The following is a 22878-nucleotide window of genomic DNA, read 5'->3' as shown; positions in this document are numbered from 1 at the left end:
GGATTGGAGAGGAGAGGAGCAACCAGGGGGTGAGGGGGTTCAAGGCGGCGGGAGGTGTAGAGGATGTGGATATGTTTGAGGAAGAGGAGCAGATGGGGGAAAGGAATGAGATCATAGAGGATCCGCGTGGGGGACGGGAGGCGTATACGGAAGGCGAGGCGGAGTGCATGACGCTCAAGGATCTGGAGGGACTTATAGAATTTGGGGGGGGGGGGGGGGGCAGATATCCAGGCAGGACTGGCATAACAGAGGATGGGACGGATTAAGGATTTGTAGGTGTGGAGGATGGTAGAGGGGTGCAACCCCCATGTCCGGCCAGACAGGAGTTTGAGGAGTCGGAGGCGGTTGTGGGCTTTGGATTGGATGGAGCGGAGATGAGGGATCCAGGTGAGGTGACGGTCAATGGTGAGGCCAAGGTAGGTGAGGGTGGGGGTGAGGCGGACAGGACGGGTGCAGACAGTAAGGGAGAAATCCAGGAGCTGGAAGAAGTGAGTGGTACGACCTACGATGATTGCCTGGGTCTTGGAAGGATTGATTTTCAGGAGACACTGGTTACACCATGCAGCAAAAAGGTCAAGGTGATTCTGGAGAAGGCGTTGGGACCGTTGGAGGGTAGGAGCGATGGCGAGGAATGCGGTGTCATCAGCATATTGCAAGAGGTGTACTGGGGGGGGGGGGGGTTGGGGCATATCTGCCGTGTACAGGAGGTAGAGGAGAGGGGAGAGGACAGAGCCCTGGGGCACACCCGCAGAGGGAGCGCAGTGTTTGAGGTGGCGGTAGGTAATGCAGTCATGGCCGGGAGCAGTGTTGCGTTTAGTGCGGAGTGTGAGGCTGATGTCCTGTGTAGTGATGGGAGTGTTAAGTTCAGATGGTGGTGTGTGGCCCAAGTACTGGAAGCTAGGAGCAAGGGGAGGAACAGAGGTATTCGTACGGTCCATGACGTCAGGGAAGAGGGAATAAGCAAAGTGGGGATCATCTGGAATGGAAAAAACATCGGAGAGGTGAGAGGCAAAGTGGATGGCCTTACTGAGGTTGTCAGGAAAGGGACGGTCATTAAGGAGGAGAGGGTATTGGGGGGTGGGGAATAACCAAATAATGCCCCGTGTATTTATACCTAGCCTTACTTAAGGATTTATGTCGAGAGCAGTTGGCATTTATCTTACTTCTATACATAAATCGCACTAATCCTGCAACTGATTACGTCCTACCTACTCATTGAATGTGTAACCAGACTATATAATTTTATTTATTGACCGTTAATGTGTTTAAAAGTTTTCTGTGGGAGACATATCACGTTGTATGTAAAGCCCTCTAGTAGTTAAGTTTTTAAGATTGGTACGCGCCTAAATAACATCCTGGCGGCCGACCCAACAGAGGGCGCTGATCATTCATCTGTCTTTTTTTCTTTTTTTTTTCAGCTGTCATATAGACATTTTATCTTTCATAGGCAATTTATAGGTTGCTAAAGGCAATGTATTACGTATATTAATTGTTGACCATAAATTCACCATAAAAAGGATCGGTCCTATTCTATTCATATATTTCCTTTTAATAATTTTATATGGGTAACTGTATTCGCCTTTTAATGTATCACAATTGGTTTCTATGATAGTAATCAATTTTAAAAGTCTGTTACATGTATTTTACATGATGTGTTTTTATCAGATTATGGTTTTTGCGTAAATGATGACTGCATCTAAGCCCACAGTAGCGACATCTAGGGAGGATGTAGGCAAACAGATTTCTGGTAGCTACTGTACTTCAGCAGCCAGTTGCAATAATGATTGTGGGGACGATGTGGCCTATTCTACACCTTATTTTAGATCTATGTGACGATGCTGTGCTGATTATATTTATATGTTTTGACGATGCCATTATGGCTTTATCACTTTAGGACATGGTGTAAAAAAGGTACATTTTACCGTATTTTATCTGTACATTTCCCTGGTTGTATGATGGTAAATTGTGATACGTATTGCTGCATTATGTTGAAAGACACACTGCTCACTGGGTGTATATATTTGTATATTATAGATCTGAGGATGGTTATTACGGACTGAAACCGGTCATTGTCTAAAGAATTGATATTGTGATCAAAGACTGGAATAAAAAACAATTGGCAGTATTGGATCACTGTTTGTAAACGCGACCATGTGGCAGCTGGTGAAAAATAAGATTAGTTTAATTATAAATAACACAGAGGTCTTCAAGAAGCGCTTCCTTTCCAGCGCCACGTATTACTGGGACGTGATGAAAACGTACTATGTGATACCGTGAAAAGTGTAGTTGCCTGAAATTTTTGTTTTTGTTTTGTGGAGAACAGAGGAAATTAGTTGTACCAACCGACAGTGTCAGAGAAGTGTTCCATTACAAATAAAACGTCACTGGCTGGTTGTCTCAAATTCCATTGAAAATATTTGACTAATAAAATATTAAAACAAGATGCCGTTAATTTTATAGTTCAAATGTGACAAAAATATATCTTATGCAATGAGCTGCTAATAACATGCACAGACGAGATGTAAGTAAAATTACCATTGACGTTTAGCTGGACAATCTTGCTGAGGCCGGCACCAATACCGTTGTCGGCGCGGCACAGGTAGAAGCCTTCATCCGATGACGTGGCAGGGTTTATGGACAGCGTTCCGTTGGCGAGTACCACCATATGTGACTCCATGTAGCCCAGAGGCTGAAAGTCTGACGCTTTCCCATCTGCAAGCGAAATGTACGTAGATTTTTTTAAAAAAATTCTGTTTCATAATCTGTCTTGTATACGTCACTCTGAACGAATAAATACATAAGGTTTTAAAATGTACGCAACCAAGTGTTCCCATCTGAACTCAGAAAGCAATTCGGACCAGTGATGAAATCTGTCAAAGCCCATGTCGTTGAACGGTGTTCAACAGGTAGAAGTAACTGTTCTGTCCGCCTTCGTCTATAAGGGGCAATCAAAAAAGTTTCCGTTCGACCAGTGATGAAATCTGGCAAAGCCCACGTCATTGAACGGTGTTTAACAGGTAGAAGTAACTGTTCTGTCTGCCTTCGTCTATAAGCGGCAATCAAAAAAGTTTCCGTTCGAAGGCCGCACAGTCCAGATTCGGTAAGCCACTCAGGCAGAATCGCCGTGAACTTTGTGGCAATCATTCTACCGACGAAGCACGTAGGAGATACGCGGTAGATAAAACACAGTGTCCTGCTGCGTGAAGAAGTCTGTAACTACGTGCTATACATCCGCGTCCGACCCTTCATGTCCTTTTCTAAGAAGGCATGATAGTCTCATTATTGGGGGGAAGGGGAGGGGGTGATAGATCAGGAGGACTATAAGTTAAGCAGAATACTCGAGTGTATCTCACTTGAGTTGCCGTAACTTCTGCGTTATGACATCTGCGATATGGGGACATGCGTTATCATGAAGCAGCGGATACCTACCGAGGTTTGTCCTTCGGCAGCTAAGAAAAGAATAACGTTGTTTCTGTTTGGACGCAATTGGAAACAAAGTCGATAAACTCCGCGTAGTTCACGTTCTGGTATTTTCTGCACGACCATCGTAAAGGCAGTAATGCCACATTAATCCCTTGCCTAATTTTCAGTGCTCATGTACCCGCATCGGAGTTCCGCTACGACGCATTTACGCTGCAGTAAAATGGGAACTTTTTGACGGCCCCTTATATTTCACTGTTTCAAATTAGTTTTTCACTGTTCTTATTGTATCTCTTGTTAATTCAGAACTGTCCAGTTTGGGCAGTACTATTTCCTTTAAGAATATAGCATATTTTTTTGTAAACACCCTATCGAGTTTGAAAAATTTTATAAAATCATAAACGCTACAACAGCGTAAACGCAATAACGTCTTGTCACACCAATGACGAACTCCACTGCCATTTCTTTCTCGCAATGGGTTAGTATTCCGTGCTGGGTGACAACCTGTTTAACAGTGAAGAGTATCAGAAACTGGCTCTTTGCGAAAATGTTGTCGATCACTTTCGTATTTGTCATGTTATTGCCAGAGAGCATCAGTGAGCACATCACTTTTAACTACGTTGTTATCTTTACCAGTGTGAGCGAACGCCGGAAGATCTCTTGGTAGTTCGAAATTAGAATTATATGTTAATACCTTCAGCTGCTGGCGGGCGTTTATATATATCAACGGGGACAGGTGAAAATGTGTGCCACGACCGAGACTCGAACCCGGGATCTCCTGCTTACATGGCAGACGTTCTATCCATCTGACAAGGATCGCACCCCTCAGATTTAGTTATAAGTTGCCACAGTGGATAGGCCTTGAAAAACTGAACACAGATCAATCGAGAAAACAGAAAGAAGTTGTGTGGAACTATAAAAAAAAATAAGGAAGATATACAAACTGAGTAGTCCATGCGTAAGATAGGCAACATCAAGGATAATGTGAGCGCGAGAAGTGCCGTGGTCCCGTGGTTAGCGTGAGCAGCTACGGAACGAGAGGGCCTTGGTTCAAGTCTTCCCTTGGGTGAAAAGTTTACTTTCTGTATTTTCGCAAAGTTATGATCTGTCCGTTCGTTCATTGACGTCTCTGTTCACTGTAATAAGTTTAGTGTCTGTGTTTTGCGACCGCACCGCAAAACCGTGCAATTAGTAGACGAAAGGAATTGCCTCTCCAATGGGAACCGAAAACATTTGATCGCAATTGATAGGTCAACCGATTACTCGACAGGAAAACACGTCTGATATATTCTATACGACACTGGTGACGGCATGTGCGTCACATGACAGGAATATGTTGTCGACCCACCTAACTTGTACACTTGGCGAATGGGTAAAAAGATTCTTCTACCTTTCCCAGTTTAAGTTTTCTTGTGGATGTGATATTAAATTCCAAAAAAGTGATGAAAACATAAGAGTTTGTCACATAAACTGCAAAAAATGAATGCAACAGTTTCACAGTCGCACAGTTTTCCCTGTGCTCTGTCAAAACATATGTTTTTAAAGTTTTCAAATTTTTCCGCGTGTAGACTGTCAAATCCAGCATATGTCCAAGCAAATCTGAACATGTCCTGCAATTTTGGAGAGCGAAGTTGATTATGTGTGAGTGCCTGAAATTTGATAATTGTCTGAAAATAAAAATTTAAACTTTCACTCGAGGGAAGACTTGAATCAAGGACTTCTGGTTCCGCAGCTGCTCACGCTAACCACGGGACCACGGCGCTCGTGAGCTCACAATATCCTTGATGGTGCGCATCTTGCACATGGACTGCTCAGTTTGTATATTTTTCTTATTTTTTTCATAGTTCCACACAACTTCTTCGTGTTTTCTCGATTGATCTGTGTTCAGTTTTTCAAGGCCTATCCACTGTGCCAACTATATTTGAGTGGGGTGCGATGGGGAGGTTCCCTTGTGAGCCACCGAGGGCACAGGGGATAATGCGACTGCAGGGACTATCTCGCGCACGCTTCCCGCGAGACCCACATTCACACCTTATATGTCCACACACTACATTCGTGGTGTTCCAACCCAACACACTCATTACTCGTGGAGGATATTCTTGGTAGTTGTCTTACCTTGTCCACGGAGCCAGGAGACTATAGGTTGAGGGAAACCCTGGACTTGGCAATGGACAGTCACTGGGCTACCAGCCAAGGCAGACGTGTCCTTGGGCTCTATCAGCCACCGCGGCGACACTGCAATACAAGACGCGGAACATCAGGCACCACCCCTGCGCTTCTGTTTCGACCCTCCCACCGTGTGAAGGGACGGCCCCTACTCACCGTTAACCTGCAGCTGCGCCGAGTGGTTGGCGCTGGCTGCGTTGTTGGAGGCGACGCAGGTGTAGGTGCCCGTGTGGTCGGCCGACAGCTTGCTGAACGCCAGGAAGCTGTAGAACTCGCCCGCGTGTTTCTCAGTCACCTGGACGTAGCGGCAACACGTATTTTCTAAATAGATCATGTGTAAAGAATATTGGGATTTCTAAAGTGACTAGTCACGCTTCAGCGGAGTATGAGCTGATTTGAGACTTACCGGCAGATTAAAACTGTGTAACAGACCACGACTATACTTAGAACACTTCTCGAAGATTTGGGAAAGTTCCGTGTTCGATGATGATGATGATGATGATGATGATGATGATACGAGGGTTGGAGCTTAAATAGTGGCCACTATTTATTCACAACCGATACAAAAGAGTTACATGTTTGCACTTGTTACTGTTCTTCGAAGTAGTCACCAGCTCTGTGTAGAACCTGTTGCCAACGATGTGGAAGGTGTAGTATACAGTTAGCAGAGCCTGTTCTGTTGCTGGTACAAATGGAGCGGTCTAAAGCTATGGTGATTTTCGTATATGACTGTGATGGCATTATCCTAACGCAGACCGTCAATGCACAGTATTACTGTTCGTTTTTGGAGCATCACCTACGACCAGTTTTGCGAAAGAAGCGGCGACACTTTCTGCGAAACCCACCCATGCAAATGGAAATGAGCGTTGGGCGTCATTGGCCGGGAGGCCCTTGTGGAGCCGGTCCGACCGCCTTGGTGCAGGTCTTATTACATCGGACGCCACATTGGGCGACCTCCGAGCCGGATGGGGATAAAACGATGATGATGAAAACACAACACCCAATCTCTAAGCGGAGAAAATCTCCGACCCAGCCGGGAATCGAACCGGGGCCCGTAGGTAGGACGGCAATCCGTCACGCTGACCACTCAACTATCGGGGCGGACAACCTGTGGGGCGGCTGGTGGAATTTTATGGTGTGTTATAAAATTTTGTAGAATGTAGAAACACTTCCCTGCCGTTTAACCATATGTGCGGCGGCGGGTGGAATTATTGTTGTTAAATGTTCCTATTATTTATGCTGTCTTTTACCGTTCTCAACACTGGCTCTCTAACTACAATATTGGCAACCAGAAAGTGATTAGCAAAACGTGAAGCCTGTAATTAGAATTCCTAGTGCCCACTTCATCTGAGAAACACAGTTATAGCTGCAGCTTATAGCTCTGAAAATTAGGAGATTGTCTGGGATTCATAATCAAAAAACGATTTTCTAAAAATTGTTCAGTATATTCTGAAAGTCACAGATCAAAGAAAAAGGAACCCACACAATCCAGCTACCAGAGCAGTTCAGAGTCTAATGCGCTGATGCAACTATAACTGTCAAAATTAAATGTTTAAGTGAATGCTCGCCATAGTTTGATGATTAGGTTCATCAAACGCCACGCTAAATAATGGTAGAATGTCTGTCCCGCGGCGGCACGTGAAAATACGACATACGCAAACTGAAGATGTACACTCCTGGAAATTGAAATAAGAACACCGTGAATTCATTGTCCCAGGAAGGGGAAACTTTATTGACACATTCCCGGGGTCACATACATCACATGATCACACTGACAGAACCACAGGCACATAGACACAGGCAACAGAGCATGCACAATGTCGGCTCTAGTACAGTGTATATCCACCTTTCGCAGCAATGCAGGCTGCTATTCTCCCATGGAGACGATCGTAGAGATGCTGTATGTAGTCCTGTGGAACGGCTTGCCATGCCATTTCCACCTGGCGCCTCAGTTGGACCAGCGTTCGTGCTGGACGTGCAGACCGCGTGAGACGACGCTTCATCCAGTCCCAAACATGCTCAATGGGGGACAGATCCGGAGATCTTGCTGGCCAGGGTAGTTGACTTACACCTTCTAGAGCACGTTGGGTGGCACGGGATACATGCGGACGTGCATTGTCCTGTTGGAACAGCAAGTTCCCTTGCCGGTCTAGGAATGGTAGAACGATGGGTTCGATGACGGTTTGGATGTACCGTGCACTATTCAGTGTCCCCTCGACGATCACCAGTGGTGTACGGCCAGTGTAGGAGATCGCTCCCCACACCATGATGCCGGGTGTTGGCCCTGTGTGCCTCGGTCGTATGCAGTCCTGATTGTGGCGCTCACCTGCACGGTGCCAAACACGCATACGACCATCATTGGCACCAAGGCAGAAGCGACTCTCATCGCTGAAGACGACACATCTCCATTCGTCCCTCCATTCACGCCTGTCGCGACACCACTGGAGGCGGGCTGCACGATGTTGGGGTGTGAGCGGAAGACGGCCTAACGGTGTGCGGGACCGTAGCCCAGCTTCATGGAGACGGTTGCGAATGGTCCTCGCCGATACCCCAGGAGCAACAGTGTCCCTAATTTGCTGGGAAGTGGCGGTGCAGTCCCCTACGGCACTGCGTAGGATCCTACGGTCTTGGCGTGCATCCGTGCGTCGCTGCGGTCCGGTCCCAGGTCGACGGGCACGTGCACCTTCCGCCGACCACTGGCGACAACATTGATGTACTGTGGAGACCTCACGCCCCACGTGTTGAGCAATTCGGCGGTACGTCCACCCGGCCTCCCGCATGCCCACTATACGCCCTCGCTCAAAGTCCGTCAACTGCACATACGGTTCACGTCCACGCTGTCGCGGCATGCTACCAGTGTTAAAGACTGCGATGGAGCTCCGTATGCCACGGCAAACTGGCTGACACTGACGGCGGCGGTGCACAAATGCTGCGCAGCTAGCGCCATTCGACGGCCAACACCGCGGTTCCTGGTGTGTCCGCTGTGCCGTGCGTGTGATCATTGCTTGTACAGCCCTCTCGCAGTGTCCGGAGCAAGTATGGTGGGTCTGACACACCGGTGTCAATGTGTTCTTTTTTCCATTTCCAGGAGTGTATAATTAAAGTTATCCCAGAATTAACACTTCTCTCGAAAATGATTTCATGGTTACGCGTATCCCGAGTAATTTACTACGGCATCCGAGGCCGTTTATAGCAATGATACCGACACGACGCGACTCTCGACACAGATGGTGTGCTATTCAGCGTCTGGAGAGAACTGGGGCCTATTTTCCTCACGCAGCGTTCTTATATATAAAGCCGCGGTGCGGACGGCTAAGGGAACGCCTGATCAAATCGGCTCTCCCGACTAGCCGCTGGGCTAGTAATGCACCACATTAAGTTATTGAATAAATCATCGCTTCCTTTGCTGATTGCCGATGAAGCTCTCAATTTAAATGTGCATTCAACACACAGGTAAGTAATCATAATAAAAGTTTGAAGTGGCTAAGTTAAATATTTTGGGCGAGAGAATTAATTTAATTACACTGCTCGCAGTAGATGAGCTCTGAACTTGCCCTTTGGAGATACGCTTTCGCTATAGTTTTATAGTTATTCAATTGAAACTTCTCACATCTTTATGATTATAGCGGATCTCCATTCTACTTAAATATAAACATCCTAGCCTTATTTATTAGCCTACTTAATCTATCTTGCTTCCTTAATTTTTAAGACAAAAACCAGAAAATTATGACTTTCAACAAAAATTTTAATTTGTGAGATCCAAAGTACTGTTTCTATTAAATTATTATGAAAAAGGAATCTAAATATAAATTTTTAAGTCTCTAGCTCTTTTCTGTTGCGCCAATGATTTTTACAGAAAAACGTCCAAATTTCGAAAATGGTTAAAGTTATCGAACTGATATTCAAAACATATTAATTTAGTATTACTCCTGACATGCTAGAACCGTTTTAGGTTATTTGCTTGATTTTTAAAGTATTGTGCAACATTTATGACGTCAGAGATAGTTACAGCGGACTGGCTGGCACACAATGGAAAGACTGATGTGAATTTACTACAGCGTGAGTAGGCTGCTTCCCTACAAACCCATCCATCATTTTGCACGACAATGAGCGGGCGCATACAGCGCAAGCTGTAGCTGCTCTGTTCGGTCGATGGGAATGAGAAGTACTGTACCATCCACAATACTCCCCGAACTTAAGTCGTTGTGACTTTGATTTAATTCCGAAGATGAAGGAACCACTTCGTGTCATTCGCTTCAGAACTGTTCCAGAGATTCGACAAGCAGTAGACGGCTCCATTCGTACCATCAACAGAACAGGCTCTGCTAACGGTATGTTACGCCTTCCACATCGCTGGCAATGGGTTCTACACAACGCTGGTGACTACTTTTGAGGACAGTAACAGGTAACATGTAACTCTTTTGTATCCGCTGTGAATAAACAGTTGCCACTGTTTAAGTTCCAACCCTCGCACTTGATTTGTGGGGAACTCAACTGCGCGATTATCAGTGTCCGTAGAAATCCCCAATCTTTTTGCAGTCCAGTCACGCCACTGATCCCCAATGATGATGAAATGATGAGGATTACACAAACACCCCTGGCGGAGAAAGTTCCCGACCCGCCCGGAAATCGAACACGGGACCCCATGATCCAGAGGCAGCAACGCTAGCCATTTAGACCACGAGCTGCGGACACCGTGTTCGGATGCCGGTCCGGCACACAATTTTAAAAGATTTCAGAAATGAAGATAAACTGTCCAGTCTCGTGGTAGAACTAGACGAGGAAGGTATGTACAGCGTGTTAGGGGGACATGGGAAACAGTGCAGACGTTGTAATGCGGAAACGGAGCAAAATATCTGACGTCCAAAAGGGAATGATGATTCGCTTTCGGTCGTTATAATTTATATTTATTAATAAAAGGGTTGTAGGCTGCAGCAGTTATGTTGAAATGAAGAGGCTTCCATTGAGTGGAGAACTTGCATCAAACAAGTCCTCGACAGAAGACCACACTAACAACAACAATAATAGACCGAGAGTAAGACCTGATGAGACCAGCTTTATACGACAAGGGTAGCTGGAATGATCCTCAAAACTACCGTCAAATACCATTGACATCCTACTGTTGTAGAAGGCTGGAACAAATTTGATCTCAAATGCAATGAGGTATCTCTAACAGAATTTCTTCTTCCACTGCAGTCAATATAGATTCCGAAAACATCTGTAAAGCGAAACCCAACTCGCACTTTTCGCATGTAACAACCTGAAAGCCAGTCAGATAGATGCACTACTTCGTGACTTCCGAAAACCATTCGACTGACACGGGGACCGCGCCTACTCGTCATTACCGATTTCGTTCGAATTTGGACAGAAACGTAAGTGGCAGAAGTGGGAGTTCCGGATAACTGAGCGTTTATTAAAAAAAAGAAAAAAATTTCATTTTTGGGGCAGGTCTGGAGCGGAATAATTCGTTTATCTTAGCGTGGTTTCTACGCATCTGTTGGCACAGCGGAAAAAGTATAGTATGATAATCTGAAGGTCGTGGATTTGAATATCTGTGGGGATACTTCTTTTTATTTTCAGTTTTTACCTTATTTGCACTGCAAATAAACCGAGACAATATATAATACATTGTATTTGATGCGGTTATATCCTGTACAGGACAGCAATATTCTTATGTTAATTGACTCATAAGGAAAACAAACAAATCTACAGCTATACAACCAAAAATTTCAAGAAGAGGTGTTGTTATCGTGCAGTATCAAAGTGATTCCCCCAAATTCACACCGCTAGTGCCACCCTGTGATGTCTATTTTTCTCGTCAGCTAAAGAATTTGACCAGAAAGCTCCAAAACTGTTCTTACCTCATAGAGAGAAGGAAAGAAATCGCATCCACAGAAGACTGCATGAAAACACACTCCATTGTAAATCACAAGCTATCCTCACCAATATTTAGCGGAATGATGCGACTTGCGTGGTTTACTGGCAAACTGCGCAACAAGAGAGAACATTTTACGACTGTAAACAAAGCTTCTTCTGATTATAAACTTTAAAACAACTATGTAATTGTAAAAATGCGGCGTCTACAACGTGTGAAAGACGCCGAGAAAATTACTGCTTCCCTTATTTTTACGATGACTGTTACCCGAATACGTGTAATTCAACTACTGTAAAATAATAAAAGTATCTAATTCTATATACGAAGTTCTCGTGTGTGTCTTACAATCCCTTCTTCGAAATTTATTTGCATTGCCTAATTTTCTTTTCATGCTTTTTATGACAGTACTAATAAATACAATACGCCGAGCATTCTCTCGGTTTATTTGCAGTGTAACTAACATAAAAATTGAAGAAAAAAAGAAAATTCCGCATAGAGACTCGATCCCACGATCCTCGGATTACCGTTCTGTACTTTTTCAACTGAACGAAACGCTGCTTGGAAACTGCGCTAACATACATGGATAATGCATCTCCAGACCCGTAACAAAAATTTCTGGAGCTCAAACTTCCGTCACTTTCGTTTCTCGGCAAGACCGGCATCCTCGTATAACATAAATTTGGACGAAATCGGCCATGACGAGAAGGCGTGGTCGCATTGTCAGTGGCACACCTGCTTCCACTATCGGAAATACGAGCGTATGGGGTTGTTGTTGCTGTGGCAGTTGTCTTCAGACCGAAGACTGTTTTGATGCAGCTCTCCATGCTATTGTGTCCTTTACAAGCCTCTTATTCTCAAAATAACTACTGTAAACTACATCTATTTGAACCTGCTTAATGTATTCTTCTCTTTGTCTCCACCTACAATATTTACCCCCAACATTATCCTCCGGTACTAAACTGGTGATTTATTGATGTCTCAGAACGTGTCCTACAACCGATCCCTTCCTTTAGTCGTGTCATAAATTTCTTTTCTCCCCAACTCTATTCAGTACCTCCCCATTAGCTCCGTGATCTACCCATCTTGTCTTCAGCATTTTTCTGTAGCACCACATTTCAAAAGCTTCTAGTCTCTTCTTATCTGAACTGTTTATCGTCCACGTTTCACCCCCATACAAGATAAATTTGTATTCGATATTGACAAATTTCTCTTCTTCAGAAATGCTTTCCTTGTCATTCCATGTCTACATTTTATAACCTCTCTTCTTCGGTCACCATCAATTATTCTGCTCCCAAAATTAGAAAAACTCATCTACCACTTTTAGTGTCTCATTTCCAAATCTAATTCCCTCAGCATCCCCTGATTTATTTCGACTACAGTCCACTATCCTTGTTTTGATTTTGATGGTGTTCACCTTATATCCTCCTTTCAAAACACTGCCCATTCCGTTCAATTGCTCTTCCAAGTCCTTTGCTGTCTCTGACAGAATTACAGTTTCATCGACAAAACTCAAATTTTTTAATCTTCTGCCTGAACTTTAATTCCTTCATCAAATTCTTTTACTAATTGCTGGATGTACAGATTGAATAACATCAGGGATGTAATACAAATCTGTCTGATTCCCTTCTCAACCACCGCTCCCTTTCATGCCCTTCAACTCTTATAGCTGCCGTCTGATTTCTGTACAAGTTGTCCATAACCTTTCGCTGCCTGTATTTTATCCCCGCTACTGTCGAAATTTCAAAGAGTTAATTCCAGTCGACATTGTCAAAAGGTTTCTCCAAATCTACAAAAGCCATAAACGTAAGCTATAAACGTATGGGATATCAAGCGAAATTTGTAGCTGGGCTGTTATTGGTAGGGAAGATGCAGAATGTTGTTTTGGATGAAGAGTCATCGACAGATGTGGAAATAACTTCACGCGGGCTCCAGGGAAGTGTGTTGGTATCCTTGCGGCCTGTGTTGTGTATTAATGAACTTGCAGACAATACTAGTAATAACTTCTGATTGTTTGTAGATGGTACTGTTATCTGTAATGAAGTTTTGGTTGATAGAAGGAGCACAAATATTCAGTCAGACCTTGATAAGATTTCGAAGTGAATGGCAGCTTGCTTTAAACGTTCACAAATGTAAATCTTTGTAGTTCATAGAACTATGTAGTTCATATCAACGAACCACAAATGGAAATTGTCAACTCATACAAATACTTGGATATAAAAATTTGGAGGGATATGAAATTGCACGCTCATATAGGTTCAGTCGTAGGTAAAGCAGTTGACAACGTCCCATTCATTGGTGGAATATTGTTAAAACGTCTACAAAAAAGATTGTTTAGAAATAACTCGTGCGACCTGTCCTAGAGTATTGCTCAAATGTGTTGGCCCATACGAAGTAGAACTAACAGGGGAAAAATGGACGTACAAAAAGAGGGGTAGGTCATAGGTTTGTTTGTCGCATGGGCGAGTGTCTCGAAGATGCAAAAGAAAGCGAACTGGACTCTTGAAGACTGATGGAAACTATCCTGACAAAACCTGCTTCCAAAATTAAAAAAAAAAAAAACAGTTTAAATGAGGAATCTAGGAATATACTACAACCCTCTACGTCTCGTTCTCATAGCGATGGAGAAGATAACATTAGGCTTATTGTACTGTGCGCAGAGACATTTAAACACCCTTTCTTCCCATACTCCATGAATAAATGGTAACTGGAAGAAGCCCTAATAACTGGTGCAATGGGAAGTACCCTCTACATCTACAACTACACCCATACTCCGCAAGCCACCTGACGGTGTGTGGCGGAGGGTACCTTGAGTACCTCTATCGGTTCTCTCTTCTATTCCAGTCTCGTATTGTTCGTGGAAAGAAAGACTGTCAGTGTGCCTCTGTGTAGGCTCTAATCTCTCTGATTTTATACCATGAACTCTTCGCGAGATATACGTAGAAGGGAGCAATATACTGCTTCACTCCTCGGTGAAGGTATGTTCTCGAAACTTCAACAAAAGCCCGTACCAAGCTACTGAGCGTCTCTCTTGCGGAGTCTTCCACTGGAGTTTATCTATCATCTCCGTAACGCTATCGCGATTACTAAATGATCCTGTAACGAAGCGCTCTGCTCTCCGTTGGATCTTCTCTATCTCTTCTATCAACCCTATCTGGTACGAATCCCAAACCGGTGAGCAGTATTCAAGCAGTGGGCGAACAAGTGTACTGTAACCTACTTCCTTTGTTTTTGGATTGCATTTCCTTAGGATTCTTCCAATGAATCTCAGTCTGGCATCTGCTTTAACGACGATTAATTTTATGTGGTCATTCCATTTTAAACCTCTCCTAATGCCTACTCCCAGATAATTTATGGAATTAACTGCTTCCAGTTGCTGACCTGCTATATTGTAGCTAAATGGTTGAAATGGCTCTGAGTACTATGGGTCTTAACTGCTGAGGTCATCAGTCCCCTAGAACTTAGAACTACTTAAACCTAACTAACCTAACACATCCATGCCCGAGGCAGGATTTGAACCTGCGACCGTATCGGTCGCTCGGTTCCAGACTGTAGCGCCTAGAACCGCTCGGCCACCCCGGCCGGCTGTAGCTAAATGATAAAGGATCTTTCTTTCTACGTATTCGCAGCACATTACACTTGTCTACATTGAGATTCAATTGCCATTCCCTGCACCATGCGTCGATTCGTTGCAGATCCTCCTGCATTTCAGTACAATTTTCCATTGTTACAACCTCTCGATACACTACAGCATCATCCGCAAAAAGCCTCAGTGAACTTCGGATGTCATCCACAAGGTCATTTATGTATATTGTGAATAGCAACGGTCCTACGACACTCCCCTACGGCACACCTGAAATCACTCTTACTTCGGAAGACTTCTCTCCATTGAGAATGACACGCTGCGTTCTGTTATCTAGGAACTCTTCAATCCAATCACACAATTGGCTGATAGTCCATATGCTCTTACATTGTTCATTAAACGACTGTGGGGAACTGTATCGAACGCCTTGCGGAAGTCAAGAAACACGGCATCTACCTGTGAACCCGTGTCTATGGCCCTCTGTGTCTCGTGCCATGCCATGCCATGCCATGCCATGCCATGCACTTCACAGTGGTTTGCAGAGCATGGTTGTAGATATCAATATAAACAAACAAAGCAAAGCGGAATACACAGAGCATTTGGTAACGCCTACTACTACCTAGTGAAGTTAGCAGTACCGTAAATGAAGTAATGCAAAATACACTCCTGGAAAACGAAAAAAGAGCACCATGAATCCGTCGACTCAGCAGAGGGAAATTTTATTGACACCCTCTTGGCGACGTATACAACACACGATCACAAAGACAGAGCCATACCGACGTGAGTGAAGTCAGGAGAGCGTGCGCAAAATCGGCGCTAGTACTGTGTACACCCGCCTTTTGCACCAATGCAGGCTGCAATTGTCCCATGAAGACAATCGGAGAGGTGCCGAATGTAGTCTTGAGGAATGACCTGCCATGCAGTGTCCACCTGGTGCTTCAGATGGGCCATATCCCGTGCCGGTCGTGCAGACCGCGCAAAATGACGTTTCATCCGGTCCCAAACGTGCTCAATGGGGACAGATCTGGGGATCGTGCTGGCCGCGGTAGTTGGCGTACACCTTCAAGAGCTCGTTAGGTGGCACGGGAGACAGAGGACGTGCATTGTCCTGTTGGAAAAGCATGTCGCCTTGTTGGTGCATGAACGGTAGCAAGACCGGTTGAGTAATGGTTTCAATGTACCGTTCACTGCTCAATGTTCCCTCTACTATCACCGGTGGAGAACGGCCAGTGTAGGATATGGCTCCCCACACCATGATTCCGGGTGTTGGATCTGTGTGCCTCTGTCGTACACACTCCAGATTTTGGCGCTCCCCTGCACGAAGCCACACACGCGTCCGATCGTCATTGGCACCGAGGCAGAAGCGACTCTCATGACTGAAGACGACACGTCTCGATTCGTCCGCCGGCCGCGGTGGCCGAGCAGTTCTAGGCGCTTCAGTCCGGAACCGCGCGACCGCTACGGTCGCAGGTTCGAATCCTGCCTCGGGCATGGATGTGTGTGATATCCTTAGGGTTAACTAGTTCTAAGTTCTAGGGGACTGATGACCTCAGATGTTAAGTCCCATGGTTTTCAGAGCCATTTGAATCATCCATTCGTCCTTCCACGAACGCTTATCGTGACACCACTGGAGGCGGGCTGAGTGATTTTGGGGCGTGAGCGGAAGACGCCCTAACGGCACGCGGGATCGTAGCCCTGCTTCACGGAGACGGGTTCTCGATGATACCCCCGGAGCAACAGTGTCCCTAATTTGTTGTGAAGTAACGGTGCGGTCCTATACCGCACTTCGCAAGATTCGACGGTCTTGTCGTGCATCTGTGCGTCGCCGCTGACCGGACCCAGGTCGCCGGGCATGTGCACCTTCTGGTGCATAGAGCCTGAGAAACCAGTACCCAGAACAACCACCTCTGGCCGTAATAACGGCCTTGATACGCCTGGGCATCGAATCGAACAGAGCTTGGATGGCGTGTACAGGTACAGCTGCCCATGCAGCTTCAACACGATACCACAGTTCATCAAGATTATTGTGACGAGCCAGTTGCTCAGACACCGTTGACCAGACGTTTTCAATTGGTAAGAAATCTGGAGAATGTGCTGGCCAGGGCAGCAGTCGAACTTTTCTGTACTCAGAAAAGCCTGTACAGGACCTGAAACATGCGGACGTGCATTATCCTGCTGAAATGTAGGGTTTCGCAGGGTTAGAATGAAGGGTAGGGCCACAGGTCGTAACACATCTGAAATGTAACGTCCACTGTTCAAAGTGCCGTCAATGCGAACAAGAGGTGACCGGACCGTGTGTCCATTCGCACCCCATACCATCACGCCGGGTGATACGCCAGTGTGGCGATGACGAATAGACGCTTCCAATGTGCGTTCACCGCGATTTCGCCAAACCCGGATGCGACCATCATGATGCTGTAGACATGACCTGGATCAATCCGAAGAAATGACGTTTTGCCATTCGTGCACCCAGGTTCGTCGTTGAGTACACCATCGCAGGCATTCCTGTCTGTGATGCAGCGTCAAGGGTAACCGCAGCCATGGTCTCCGAGCTGATAGCCCATGCTGCTGCAAACGTCGTCGAACTGTTCGTGCAGATGGTTGTTGTCTTGCAAACGTCCCCATCTGTTGACTCAGGGATCGAGACGTGGCTGCACGATCCGTTACAGCCATGTGGATAAGATGCCTCTCATCTCGACTGCTAGTGATACGAGGTCGTTGGGATCCAGCACGGCGTTCCGTATTACCCTCCTGAACCCACCGATTCCATATTCTGCTAACAGTCCTTGGATCTCGACCAACGCGAGCAGCAATGTCGCGATACGATAAACTGCAATCGCGGTAGGCTACAATCCGACCTTTATCAGAGTCGGAAACGTGATGGTACGCATTTCTCCTCCTTAGACGAGGCAACGCCGGTCGGTCAACTGCTGTTTGTGTATGAGAAATCGGTTGGAAACTTTCCTCATGTCAGCACGTTGTAGGTGTCGCCACCGGCGCCAACCTTGTGTGAATGCTCTGAAAAGCTAATCATTTGCATATCACAGCATCTTCTTCCTGTCGGTTAAGTTTCGCGTCTGTAGGACGTCATTTTCGTGGTGTAGCAATTTTAATGGACAGTAGTGTATAAGAGGTCTTATTCACTTGCGTCAATGTGTTCTTTTTTTCATTTTCCAGGAGTGTACATTCCATCGAAGAGTGCCAGGTTAAAGAGTCGTCTGCTTAATATGTAACAAATGGCCAACGCACAGTGCCTAATTAAGAATGTCCAACAGGAATGGCGGGAGGGTAAATAGATATTCTAACTACCACGTCATACAGCACATGAAAATTTACCGGGAAAAGTACTGGAATCACTTTTCAATTGGGAAAACATGCGAGAGTGACTATGATCAATAGAAGGATAATAACACGCAAATAAATAATTGTATTCTCTGATAATACAGATTACACGTCGAAATGTAAGAATATATTATCTGGAGATCGAAAATACTTATTTAAATATTTCAGTATTGAATGAGATTCCGTTGTCCCCTGTATAATTCGGGGAAAGGGTTCGTTAAAGTAAGATTAGAATACTAGCAATTACTGTTCTCGATGAAGTGCCTAAGGAATCACACTTCCCATGAAGTACCCGTGAATTGGGCCAGGCGAAACCTGAAAATACGATAAAATAAAAAATTCTGTCTGCCACCCGCTACACACAGATTTCAGGACATAGATGTACTCGCTAGCAGCAATCAGCCCCTCCACGCCCTGAAGCATACGACAGAAACCGTCACGTGACTTGCCGATAATAATTACATACGCTATTTTAATCTCCATTAGGTTTACTGTTCATTTATTTGATAAATGAAGGACTGTATTGTACAATTAATGGTTTAGCCTGTTTTCAGTTTTAATTAACGTGAATAAATACAGTCAGCTAAATTCTTGCTGCTATTTCCGCTCAACCCACACGTCAGGCCATTATATTGTGAACTGTGCTATAACGAAGCTGCCCAATTTAGATAAGCAGCCGTTTAGCCCTCACCATTCGCATTCCCTCTTTTCGCGGAGTGAACGCATACTGCTGTGACAATGCCGAGTGGAACGCTGTTGAGATCTTTTGTGTCATTTTTATGACAAGTAGGAACCACGGTTTTTCCTTTGTAGCACATGCTGTGGAATAACAGCTTTTCGACCAGTTCTACTAGTCAGAAATCAAAGATATTCGCAAAGCAAAGGCCAATCTGGAAGCTTCCTGGTCATTTACTAACATGTTTCCTAGATTATCTGATGGCTTACTGTCTGCAGTGCTGGGGAAAACATAAGACCCTGGGTCTGCTCTGGAAGTGGGGACTGGCGTGCTACTTCTTCAACGATTAATCTGTTGAGCGCATTAGTCAAGGTATCCTGTCGCAGCAGAGACAGAAAGTCATTTCTAGCAAAGACCGATATAAAATCGATCAGGATTGATACGAGGTGTGGCTAGAAAAAAACCGGACTAGTAATGGTGAAACAATAAAACGAATGCAATAAGGCTGAAAGTCGCGTGGCCTGTCACGTGACTCTCGCTCCGCCTACTGCTCGAGTTTCATCTGCCTCCTGCACTCAGTCTGCCCGTGGCGTGTGTTTTAAGTAGTTGGCGTTTTGTCTGTGCGTCGGAAAATGTTGAGTGTAAAGAAAGAACAGCGTGTTAACATCAAATTTTGTTTCAAACTAGGAAAATCTGCAAGTGAAACGTTTGTAATGTTACAACAAGTGTACGGCGATGATTGTTTATCGCGAACACAAGTGTTTGAGTGGTTTAAACGATTTAAAGATGGCCGCGAAGACACCAGTGATGACACTCGCACTGGCAGACCATTGTCAGCAAAAACTGATGCAAACATTGAAAAAATCGGTAAACTTGTTCGACAAGATCGCCGTTTAACAATCAGAGCAGTGTCTGAGTTAACAGGAGTTGACAAGGAAAGTGTTAGGCAGATTCTTCATGAAAGTTTCAACATGAACAAAGTGTGTTCAAAAATGGTTCCAAAGTGTCTCACAATTGAACAGAAGGAACGCCGAAGAATGATTTGTTCTGACATCCTGGAAAACATTGAAAGTGATCCCACCTTCTTACAAAATGTTATTACTTGCGATGAATCGTGGTTTTTTACTTACGATCCCGAAACTAAACGCCAATCGATGCATTGGAAAACTCCTGGTTCTCCACGACAAAAAAAAGCACGAATGTCAAAATCTAAATTCAAGGCAATGATGATTGTTTTTTTTTGACATCAAAGGGATTGTGCAAATTGATTGGGTACCAGAGGGACAAACAGTGAATCAGCATTACTACATTAGCGTCCTGGCTACCCTACGTGAGCGAGTACGGAGAAAACGGAACGATTTGTGGAGAAAAAAGTCTTGGATCCTTCACCAAGACAATGCCCCAGCTCACAGTGCGTTGTCAGTGAAGACGTTTTTGGCAAAACACAACATTCCCATCTTAGATCATCCACCCTACTCACCTGATTTGGCCCCCTGTGACTTTTTTCTTTTCCCTAAAGTCAAGTCAACTTTGAAAGGAACTAGATTTGAGACTGTTGAAGCAGTAAAAGAAAAAGCGACGGAAGTAATGTATGGACTTACCGAAAATGATCTGCAGCATTGCTATGAACAGTGGAAAATTCGTATGGAGCGGTGTAGAGACCGAGGAGGAGAGTACATTGAAGGAGATAACATGAAATTGTAAATAATTGTAAATAAATGTTTTTTCCAGCATCAGTCCGGTTTTTTTCTAGCCGCACCTCGTATAGGTAAAGGAAACAGCCTCTTTTACTTACCTAGATGAGTGACTGAACACACAACATTGGAATCCTGGGAGTCGACAGTAACAGTAACAGGCAAGTTATGTCTGCTTGAACAAGCAACTTGAGCAGCCTTTCATTCTGCTCTGTCTGACAGAAAGGTTTGCAGAACCACTTTCAGACAACTTCTCGACCTTAATAGCACGTAGCACGTGGAAAAAATGAATAACTAAATCTTTTCGTGCGATCTCTGATTTCTCTTATTTTATCACGGTCGTCATTTCTGTCTAAGTAGTGGGAGTCAGAATAGTGGTTTGGCATTCTGAGAAGAAAGTTACTCACTACAGTTTCGTGAAAAGATCTCGCTGTAAAGAGAAAAGCTTTTGTTTTAATAACCGCCATCCCAACTCGCATATCATACCCGTGATTCTTTCTCCGCTATTTCGCAATAATACTATTGAGTTGCCATTTTTGAACTTTTTCGATGACCTCCGTCAGTCTTATCGGGTGAAGATCCTATAATTCGCAGTAATACTGCAGAAGAGAACGGACAAATGTGATGTAGGCATTCTCTTCATAGACTTGTTGCACCTTCAAATTGTGAGTATTCTGGCAATAAAACGCAGTCTTTGGCTCGCCTTGTTCATAACAATTTCTATTTCATGGTTTCAGTTTAAATTGTCCTTTACTGTAGGCCCTTTAAGTTTGTGTTATTTATAGTGTAACCGAAGCAGAACGAAATTTTTTTAGTTCCAAAATGGCTCTGAGCACCATGGGACTTAACATCTGAGATCATCAGTCCCCTAGAACATAGAACTACTTAAACCTAACTAACCTAAGGACATCACACAAGCGCCTAGAACCGCTCGGCCACAGCGGCCGGCAGATTTTTTTTTTTTTTTTGTCATCTGGAGGATATAGCACTTTGTATCGTTTGAGGTCAATTAACACTACACGCATCATGCAGATGTCTTGTCTAAATCATTTTGATCTTCTGAAGACTTCACTAGACGATAAGCGACGGCGTCATCTGCAAACGATCCAGAAGGGTTGCTCAGATTGTCTCCTAAATCGATTCTATAGATTAAGGACAGCAGAGGGCTCACAACACTTTCTTGTGGAAGCCTCAACATCACTTACGTTTCACCGAATGACTTCCCGTCTGTTAGCACAAACAGCGATCTTTCTGACAGGAAATCACGAATCCAGGCTAACAACGGAGTGTGTTTTTGTTTTCCTTTGCATCTTGTATTTTAATGTTGTTTTGTCTTATTACAAATTTATGCCTTCATTTGATGTTTTGACGTCTCAAATATTCTGTCAGCTTTATCAGTCACATTTTTTATCCTACCCACTTTCACTGACGCTTTTGCCCTACTTTTTAATCGTGCAGGTGATGATTTCATTCATCACCTTCACTTAACTTTTTACTACCCTATTTCTCTGCCAGAACATTACTTGACTATATGATTAATTTCATCATACACTGCCCACCTATCAAACGCCTTAATAACCACGTTTTGCAGCAACGGCCGCTGCGAGATGTCTAGGAAGAGAGTCAGTGATGTTCTGAAAGATACCGACAGGTACGTGGGACGACGATCACTGGCGCAAACAGCCTGATCCTACACACCGTATATTGCGTTCAGATCTGGGGGGGGGGGGGGGGGGGTGTTGGTGGCCGGGGAAGTATGGTAAACTTTTCCTGGTGTTCTTCGAACCACGCAACCACGCACGTACACTGCGAGCAGTGTGACACGTTGCATTGTTCTGCTGGTGCCGAACAAAAACAAACTGCGTGTAGGGCTGAGATAATCTAGGGCTATGCTTACATGTGCTGAGTCAATGTACCTTCCAAAATGACGAGATAAACTGTGGAATGCCACGAAAACATTCCTCAGACCATAACGCTCCCTCCTCCGGCCTTCTGACCGTTATGGCAAGGTGTTGACGCTTTCAGATGTTTCACACAGTACGCGCTAACGGCCATCTATACAGTGGAGCATGAAGTGTGATTAGCCACCTGTCATCACTCACTGGTTTCCAGTTGCAATATTGGC

General features: G+C 44.7%; 1 protein-coding gene across 1 annotated transcript in view; it reads right to left on the bottom strand.

Moving 5' to 3' along the window:
* The window catches only part of LOC126232687 (Down syndrome cell adhesion molecule-like protein Dscam2), a 408767-nt gene that overhangs the window by 246876 nt on the left and 139013 nt on the right, over positions 1 to 22878 (bottom strand). Inside the window, exons 8-10 of the mRNA XM_049942816.1 lie at positions 5743 to 5881; positions 5536 to 5655; positions 2536 to 2712 (exon numbers count right to left, since the gene is read on the bottom strand). Of these exons, the coding sequence (XP_049798773.1) occupies positions 2536 to 2712; positions 5536 to 5655; positions 5743 to 5881 (436 nt within the window). The remainder of the gene's footprint in view (positions 1 to 2535; positions 2713 to 5535; positions 5656 to 5742; positions 5882 to 22878) is intronic.

The sequence above is a fragment of the Schistocerca nitens genome, chromosome 1 (assembly GCF_023898315.1).
Source record: "Schistocerca nitens isolate TAMUIC-IGC-003100 chromosome 1, iqSchNite1.1, whole genome shotgun sequence".
Lineage (NCBI taxonomy): Eukaryota > Metazoa > Arthropoda > Insecta > Orthoptera > Acrididae > Schistocerca > Schistocerca nitens.
The sequence above is the reverse complement of the archived record's forward strand: the minus strand, read 5'-3'. Positions and strand labels throughout refer to the sequence as shown.